We start from the raw sequence: 9,448 nt of genomic DNA on the forward strand, positions 1-9,448 counted from the left end.
TAAGACGTCAGGGGAGGGTGTCGTGGAGGCTTGCTCGGGGCCTGTATGACAGTCCTTCGGTCTTTTTTCCAGCCGTTCCTTTCTTACAGCTTGATGATATGCTGTTTTTTCACTGTACTGGTCTGGGTGGATCTGAGCAGCAATCCCACTATCCAGTTCAGCTAAACTAATTGTCAATGAATAACTCCATGAAGCAGGGTGCCGATTATGAATGTTTACTCAAATTCAAAGAGTGAAACTGAAACACAAATGTAAATATATATATCAGTTACGAAACTGGATGCACTAAAAATACAAATACACAATATAACATATTGCAATAACTAAGTGCACAAAGGTTGGAGCTTTGCTGTATCACTCCACAGACAATAAACAGATAGGGAAAACATAGCTAGTGCCGTATAAAGTGGTACAAATCGACCATCCAATAACCAAAACAATGCTGTTGATGCGTAGCTAAGGACCTAACAAGCTGCAGTACTTACAAACATTGCGATTATACAGCTAGCAAGACGAGGATGGTGGAAGATATGATTTTTAGTGTTACGGTAGCTAAGTAGACATTGGAATCACTTCCTGAATAGCCACTTCCGGTTTGACCGGAAGTACTAACAAATAAATGCGACTCGATAAAATAAAAGCCACAGCTTAAAAAAGAATAGGGTCCAGAACAGATATAAATATTGTTTGATTGACATTCTCATTTTACAACTTAGATTCAAGACTCTCGCAATACTCAGACCCAACTTGTACAAAGACTTTCCATAGAGCAGTGCATATCACTAGCATCAGGCATTTTGTATAAAAACATTTCCTGTACAATGCAGTCCCTTTTATTCACATTGACTACAGCAGAACCAATGATGACTGAACAACTAGTGTACCTGTGGCAGATTCCTGATGATGAATGTTTGTGCTCGGTGGCTTTAAAGTCTGCATTTAGATTTGTATGTACAAAAAATATCCCCATAAAGTCAGTGATTTTCATTCGTTCTTTGTGGCCTGATCCTCATCAACTGTAACCAGATGTTGACTCTTCGTTCATTAGTGCTGAGGAACAGCAGCATGTTAATGGGTTTTAGTTATTATGGAGTCAACATTTTACTGCTCAGCGAGCTCCCGGGCCTCTTTCACCAGGTCCATCAGGGTGGTGAACATGGAGATGTCACATGGCTGAAAACCCATCTTCTCGATCTGAGATGAGAAAACAATCGGAAACATTTCAGATGAGTTGTCAAGTTTTCGACCTAATTTGGTGCACTTTCTAACTTTAGTTATATTTGTTTGTTCCCCGAGAAATGTGAATTGTTTGTATCATATTTAATATGTCTCTCCATACCTGTTCCCCCAGGTACTCCACATCCAGTGCCAGTTGTAGCCGGATCTTGCTGTCGTCTGTGAGTCCAGCGTTTGCTCCTGCTGTGGTGGTCATGCTTGCTCCCTTTCTGGCTTGCTTTAAGCGCTTTAGACTCTCCTCCATCTTCCTCACCGAGCTCAGCACCTCAGAGATGGTTTCATAGTACCTGAACGCAAGACAGACGGAAATGAAAGCGGGTAAATGTGTCGGTTACAGCTGGAAATTCTTATTAAAAAAGGACAGTAAAACAACCTTTAAGAAAGAAAGAATCGTCATTTATATCAATGTAATAGCTCATTTTGTCAACATCAAAGCTGGTAATGTATCTGAGTGTGTATTTATGTTTGCAGGAGTGTGTCTTACCTCTGCGTGCAGTCAGACAGTGCCACTCGCAGCCACTCTTTTGCTGTAGATTGGTGAACCAGCCCTGTTGAGTCAGTCAGCAACTGAAGTAACGGCCGCAAGGCGTTGTCCATGTAGGCAGAAGCACGCACCGGCACATCCTAAACACAACGTAAAGTAGTAAATATCAAAAATCTGATTGACCTAATGACTGCTGAATTTTAAGTATTTTTCTTATGTTGCAGTTATTAAGATTCCTTACTAGAGCTTTTCATTCCAACAGCTACAGATTTATATTTCTCTCTGTTAAAGTAAACTTTTCTTTCCGGCTACAAAGATTCAATGTAGAGCCTTGCAGTTGTCAGATGACATTGCTCTACCAAATTTCAATATAGGTGTAAAGTAAATAAAGTAACATATGATCAAATATTGAGATTCAGCAGATCCTTCAAGGACTTGGATCACAATCAGTGGTAGTAAAACCTGATTAGGGCATACTTATTCAATAGTTGTATAGATGCGTCAGTGTGCTGTTTACTATACATGCTTATATTGACTCTGTGCTACTGATTCCCAAATTGTGTTTGTTTTTTTGCCACAGAGAGTGATGGTTATTAGGAAACACAATATTGTAGATGCTTACAAACACAATTCAGCAGAGTTGAAATAAGGAGGTAATGCTAGTGGCTATAAAGGGACAGACAGACCGACTGTGAGTGAGCTAGTGAGTAGAGAAATGAATGATGTTGGAAAGGACTTCCAGTAAAAGAGCTTGAATTATTGTATTAACCTCCATTAATAGGGTTGAAAGGTACATCAAAACATATACGCAGGCCACAGTTCCAAGTACATTAGCCATCAAAGTTGTGTCTGAATCAGATAAACAGTTCATCCCAGAGAATGTTACATGATCAAATCCATGAGAAACGTGTTGGTGTGCGTGTTTGCAGCTTCACTGACCTTATTAGTCCTGCGGTACAGTCGTGGGACCTCAGAGGCACTCTTCAGGAAGCGGCAACAGCGTTCAGTCAGATGCTGGGTCATCTTGATATTTAAAGTGGGAATGCTACTCGACAGGCAAATCTTAGAATCCATTAAGGCGTCTGACATAGAAAGGAGAAGTTTAAAGTTCAAACATGGTCTGAGTTGCCCTGGTGCTAAAGCCAAGAGCCAAGGAGTGATTCATTTGAGTGACTGACATGCAGTGTTTGAAGATGTCATGTTGTAAAGCCTGAAGGGGACTGAATGGATACACTTTTAAATGTCAGTGCCAGCATTATTTTTATAAATAAGAAAAGCAATATAGATATAATGCAATAATTTCCCACCAACAACAAAAACTAATTTGATATAGGCGTATGCAAATACTCAAATACATTATTTTAAGTAATAGGCTTAATATGTATGATGTGTTCTGTAAGATTATGATAACCTCTGGGGGACTTAAGTCTTATTTTAATTTTGAAAAACTAAAGCCGGTCATTAAATATTAGTGTCTCCTTCATTCTCATGTACAGATAAACCACTGTAAGATCAAGCCAACAATGCAAAGTAACTAAAAATCCAAAGTCGCTTGCAGCCTACCTTCCACCACGGCAAAGTTTTTGAATCCAATCGCTTCTAAGCGTTGTCTCGTCGTCTCTGACAACTCTGGTATCTAAGAGAAAATCAGGCAAGCTGTCAGTGTGGAATCAATTAAGTTAATTAAGAAAAACCTTGAGTTATCTGAATAACAATTTTGAAAGATGTAAGGATGCATGTAATATATGTATTTAGTTTGTGCGTGTGTGCACCTGTTCCTGCAGCTTCTGGATGTCAGCTGCAATGTAGACCAGCTGTTTGGTGGACAGGGAGGCAGGACTCCCGCTCTCACTGCCGCCTGACGTCCGGCTGGAGGTGGAAGAGGCGGAGCTAGGCAGAGGCCTGGTCGGCTCTTTAGTTAACTCGGGCGTTGGAGTCTTAGTCAACACCTGTGCACACACCGATCAAGATGAGGAACAACAGGAGGAGATGGCAACATGTCTATTCATTTACATATTGCTCTTATGGAATTATTCCCCTAAACAGACCTCTGTTTTTTAGGCTTACCTCATCAAGAAACTTGGCATATCGTGCGTAGAGCTGTAGCGTGAGCTTCCAGAAGCGATGTGCCAGAGGCGACAGGTAGACTTTGTTTGACCAACATCTCATCAGGCACGACCACAACACCTCCGATACCTGCAGGTGGTACGCACTGCCAGCTGCGCATGAACACACACAGAAGTTACAGCAGGTAGAGTACCGGGTACACACTGGCGTTTATGACAGAGAATTATTCCTACCTGGTGCGGCTTCAAGTCCATCGCTGATGGCGTTCTCCAGACTTCCTGCGATTTCCTTGTACCTGAACAAACAATGAGACAAAATAATCAATGTGCCATTGGCTTATATCCTGTATCAGCTCTGACAGGCAAGTGCTCATGACGTGTAACAACACTGTGTGCTTTAGAGAAATTGACTTTTTCCAGAAAAGCTGAACTGTGCAGGTTTGTTTTGTGAAATCAGGCCTAATCTTTACAGTGTGTGTGTGTGTGTGTGTGTGTGGGTGGGTGGGGGGGGGGGGGGGTGGACACAGTAGAAATGTCTCTACTTTTTCATACAGATCAATAGCTGTTCAGTCAAGGTCCAATGTCATGTTAATGGGAAATGTTTAATAATAAGCTGACATAAGCTAGAGTTCACATTTTGCTTCTTATCATCATTCTTTATGAAACTCAAGACATTTTTTCACATTTCTAAAGGCATTCTTTACCGTTGGCCAACTTGTGTTTTTCCACTAAAAATGCTGGCAGGCTCAGTTTTAATCAAAGCTTGTCTCTTGAGTCTTTTAAAAAGGCATGCTGCACAGGAAATACACCCTCCCACCCAACGTCTGACTACTCTCATTCAAATTAAAGTGTCTGCATTCATTCAAAACATACATATTATCCACTGCCTGCAAGTAGAACATATGAACACTGAGGTTGTTATTATGTTTGGTTATTTCTAAACCAAAATAGCTTGAAAAAATAGTTTTACATAACAAAATGCTATAAATATTGATTGTAGGATACGAGAAGTTACATAAACGGTTGAGACACAGCCTCCCCTGATCTAATATCAAAAAGGTGTTGGGTAGGAGGATTTCTGAAAATGTGACAAGCATTTCTAAAAAAGCAAATGGGAAGCAAAAAGTACATTGATCTTCTTTTATAACTTTTACAAGAAGGAATCTGTTATTTCTGAGAAGAGCAACTTATTCTATACAATTAGCATTTGTATAGCTTTCCATTTCAAAGTATGTATTGAAATTTGAAATCCAATATGATGTTAGGTGAAGCATGCAAATGTGCTCTTAAAAGAGTGTGTACCCTGTGTAATCTATAGGTTGTGGTATGTATAGATCTTAATGAGGTAATATGCACCGTAGTTGAAAGTAGACAGGCAGGTTCCATTTGTTCTGGAAGGTGGTGTATGAGGGGTGAACTCTCAGTCTCTTCACACTGGCCTGTGAGCTGCACTGACGCTCAAACCTCCGCACAAACTCCATACTCTCGCTGTAACGCTAGAAAAGTAAAGGACAACAGAAAACACGCATAGGTGACGCCACTCAACACTGAGTAATGCCACACAGAAGTGAATGTTTATGCACACAAATCGTGTCCCTATGTCTGTACCTCAAAGAAAATTTCGGGGTTTCCAGGGTTGAAGAGGTAGGACAATCTCTCCTCTATCCCTTTGATCATCTCAGGCCAAACTGAGTTCACCAGGAAATCATACCCTGGCACTACGTCAGATTTGTCACTGGGGAGAGAAGGAACATCAGCACATTATTAGTACTAAATGATGTGACCAAAACACCTGATTATTCTATTCTAAAGTCATATCTAATACTTACTTAAGCATCATAAAGACTGCTAGAGTGCTACAAATAGAAAGACGAGCAGCCCGGCCAATACAGTATACTGAATTTAACAGTTCCACACATGAAAGCAGCTCATTTGCTTTTCTAATATGAGCAAGAGGATTTCAAAGCACAGCAAACATTTGGAGGACAATGGAGCTGCTGGGTCTTTGTGGTGATCCCATACAGGTGCTCTTTGGATGTTTTGCTACATTCCCCTATGTAGGACAAATAAAGGCTTTCTGATTCTGTTTCTCAAGAGCAATATGGTCTCAACATTTTGGGAAAAGACCAAACGTTGGTATTTTAACAAAAACTTGCCATGTAAAATTTTCATTTTGCACAAACCCTACATTGAAGATTGAAGAAACCACAAAGAGTCGCTTGATCTATGCATGGTTTGAATTAATTTGCCTCCATGATAACATCCATACCTTGATATGGCTCCTCCAGTCACCTCTCTGAGCAGTCTGCAGTGATGAGGAACAAACTCCAACAGTCTAGTGTACATCAGGTGGAGACCGTTTGGAGTGGACTTCACCACCTCTTCTACTATCACCTAAAAAAGGAAAAGAGAGGAGAGGATATTGTGTTTAACATATCAGTTTATGTAGAAACTCCCTTGGGTCTACTGTATAAAGAAACATGTGTTGTATGTTTACCTGGTCCATGTATGGCTTGACTAACACCTGTCCCACCAGGGCCTCAGCATCTCGAGTCTTGTCTATCGTGGCGTATGTCCTCAGGCAGTGACGCACCATGTCCAGGTTGGATGTTTGCAGACCCTCGATCAGCACGCCCTCCAGAGACTGCTGTAGCATGGAGGTGATCCCTGCGATACGCTGACAGAGGACAAAGCTGAGAATCAAACACAGTATATTCCAGCAAACATCAATGATGGATAAACAAACAAGAATATAGGCAGCCGAACCAAGTCCTTCAGTGAATGGCTATTCATGTATTTCCTGTTTGACTGATTACCCAGTAAACACTTACAGGTCTGACTTTGTCCAGTAGGGGCATGCCTTTGCTCTGTACAGCATGGAACTGCAGCTGGTTGAATTCTGTAGCAATCCTCTCCAGGACCTGACCTGCTAACAAGGGACTGCACAGAGACAGAGAGACAAAGTTCAGAAACAATGGCTCAGAGCTACATTCCTGGATTCAATGGCTTAAACAATTTGAACATCTGGCATATGGCTGGGTGATATAGAGGTGCATTTGAAACTCTCATCACTCGTTTAATAGCCTGCTCACATTCAAATCGGTTATCTAAGTGATACCAGTGGCTTTTAAAGCCAGTAAAGCAGGTGAGTGTCCTACCTGCTGATTTCCAGAGAGCCGGATTCCTTGGAGTTCTGTGAGTTTAGGATCTTCTCAATTTTCTCCACTGAGCGCACCACCTGAATCAGCCTCAATACACACACCTGATGGATGGGATATTGACAGGTTATTAAAAGATTGAAAACCAAGTTTATCATCCATATTGGACTAAATCTGTTTTGTTGAGGCAACACTGGGTTCACAGTTTGGTAAAGGTGATAATAAAGTATATCTATTGATGAACTGCCACGACGGCCATGACTTTATAATCAGTTGACGGACCATGTACTGGGGTTTGGTCCCCAAGCAGAGGACCCGGGTTCGAATCCGGCTTGGGACCATGTGCTGCGTGTCATCCCCTCTGTCTCCCCCATTCATATCTATCTCTCTATTAAAGGCACTGTTTGCCCAGAAAAATCTTTAAAAAATTAAAATTAAAAAAATTATGAAGTCAGACAATAAAAGAGGAAGAGCCAAACCTTCTTTTTCTGCAGATCTTCCTGTTTGGTTAGCTGGTTGTCAATAGCCTGGATCACCTCACTCACACAGGACCGCAGACTCTGAAACAGACCACCAGAAACATTCATGAACATTCTGTGACAGGGTTTAATCAAAGTTTTCAGTAAACTTAACAAGAAAACATACCATAACTTCCTCTCGTAACTGTCCCAACGGTACAGAAAGCTGATTGAGGGCTTTGTCCATCCCCACCTGAGTCAAGGGAAGCAGAGGTCTGATATTAGAAACTGTATACGTTCACATTATCAGATTTATTAAAGAAAAGAACAATTCTGCCTTGTGCTGCCTTTAATTTTTTCAGGATCATAAGATAGCCAAACTTTCAAGGCCAATATTGATAGTTAATAAAACTAAATAGGTAAAAATCAACAGATATTCTTTATTTTTTACATTATTTTGTTGTAGCAGGCAGTTTACAGTAGAACAATGATCGTGTTAGCAAAGTTGACAGTTAATATAGATTTAAAATGTTTTAGCACATTAAATGTAAATCACACTTATTTTCAGTTAAAACAAAATACCACTTAAAGAAAATAATTATTTGAATGAGTAGGTTAAAATCATGACAGTTTACATTTAAGATAAAGCTTAGCATTTCGACATTACATAGATCATCATTCTTAATAGTAGACTAACTAAATTGCCATTTTTCATTCCTGTGGACTAGAAGCTGCTGATTGCCAAGTCCAAAATGCACAACCAATGTAATTACTAACCAGGTTGGTGGAGAGGTTAACAAAGTCGGCATAGTCCTTATTGATGAGCTCCACCATGGCTGTTTTCAGCAACTTATAGTAGAGCTCCAGGTCCTCCCTCATCTCCTCCAGCTGGACCTGCTTCCGACACTCCGCCACAAACTGGTCGACGTCAAAGTCATCCTGCAGGAAGCAACACCAGACAGAGCAGTCGTGTACAGGTTTATACAAGGGTTATATCAAAGCAGCCAGTAATGCATGCAACAATGAGCATTACCAATGGAGAGAAAGTCGACTTTAGCTACAGAATGACGGACAAAAAATACAAATGTAGGCACCTAATGCTGACGATCACATTTGTATTCATGAAACACGTCGTTTGCTGTAAGGGTAACATGTGACATGTCCGAAATGTACAACATGAGCTAGGATCATGAATGTATCAAACATGTACAAAGAGGATTAGTTGTATTTATTCATAAATAAAGAGTAATTGTTTCCAGTAACCAGTATGAACATTCGATTTTAACAGCATAATCTTTATATAGCGTACTAAAAAACATGCCGTTTTCTCTTACCTTCATAAAAACATCCTTATCGAAGCACAACGAATCTGGTCCCTTTGGTAGATTCATATTTGATTATAAAATATAGCTTCAACATACACTGAAAATGTAAGAAGCTTCCAGCTAGCTGCTAGAAACAAGCTTCCGCAAACATGGCAAGTGCACCAACGAAGAAGAGTCTGGAGGACCACTGACAACACAGCACCCTCTGGAGGCACGACGGGGTACACACTGAGGCAAGGCGAGGTTCCTGCTTACCCTGTTCTCACCATAACAAATGTAACATTAAAATGTTAAATAAATAAATTATTGCAAGTATACAGTTCTGATAAAGTTCAAAGTGCAAGTTACTCCATTAAATGGATGGTGATTTGATTGCAAGTTTAAATGTTGCTATCATTTTATTATATTGTTGTATTCTTTTTGACTGATTGTACTTTACTTAACATAATTTGATCAAAGACAAACGCTTGACCAGTAAATGCAATCTACCAGAGGTTAAACAGTTCAAACGTTTATATGATGAACAATGTTTTTTTCTTTAAAAAATAAAATAAAACATAGGAAAAATAGGAAAAAGGGAAGAAAGAAAGAAAGAAATCTTTAGGTTACTAAACATGTTTTATAATATTTATGGCCAGTATTACATGATGAAAAATATAAACTTTAATCACATTGTCATGCATTGTTTCACCTTGAAACCTTGAAACCTTGAAACCTTGTA

General features: G+C 40.0%; 1 protein-coding gene across 1 annotated transcript; it reads right to left on the reverse strand.

Moving 5' to 3' along the window:
* Positions 1–199: 199 nt before the first annotated feature.
* On the reverse strand, positions 200–8,901 carry cog2 (component of oligomeric golgi complex 2). The gene is made up of 18 exons (XM_063874607.1): positions 8,737–8,901; positions 8,180–8,341; positions 7,590–7,655; positions 7,424–7,504; positions 6,945–7,048; positions 6,618–6,726; positions 6,284–6,463; positions 6,056–6,180; positions 5,395–5,521; positions 5,143–5,282; positions 4,021–4,082; positions 3,788–3,939; positions 3,493–3,669; positions 3,284–3,356; positions 2,660–2,802; positions 1,721–1,860; positions 1,340–1,523; positions 200–1,194 (listed from the first exon to the last, which is right to left on the reverse strand). The coding sequence occupies exons 1-18, from the start codon at positions 8,791–8,793 to the stop codon at positions 1,102–1,104; spliced, it is 2,175 nt and encodes a 724-aa protein (XP_063730677.1). The 5' UTR covers positions 8,794–8,901; the 3' UTR covers positions 200–1,101.
* Between the last annotated feature and the right edge of the window lie 547 nt (positions 8,902–9,448).

This window comes from Eleginops maclovinus, chromosome 22 (genome assembly GCF_036324505.1).
Source record: "Eleginops maclovinus isolate JMC-PN-2008 ecotype Puerto Natales chromosome 22, JC_Emac_rtc_rv5, whole genome shotgun sequence".
Classification (NCBI taxonomy): domain Eukaryota; kingdom Metazoa; phylum Chordata; class Actinopteri; order Perciformes; family Eleginopidae; genus Eleginops; species Eleginops maclovinus.

Bases quoted from the DNA above. Each gene is read 5' to 3' on its own strand.
- cog2 (XM_063874607.1), bottom strand. From the start codon at position 8,793: ATGAATCTACCAAAGGGACCAGATTCGTTGTGCTTCGATAAGGATGTT. The intron at 6,727-6,944 runs GTAGGACACTCA...GTCTCTGTGCAG, and splicing joins GGCTCTCTGGAAATCAGCAG to TCCCTTGTTAGCAGGTCAGG. The intron at 6,181-6,283 runs GTAAACATACAA...TTCCTTTTTTAG, and splicing joins TCAAGCCATACATGGACCAG to GTGATAGTAGAAGAGGTGGT.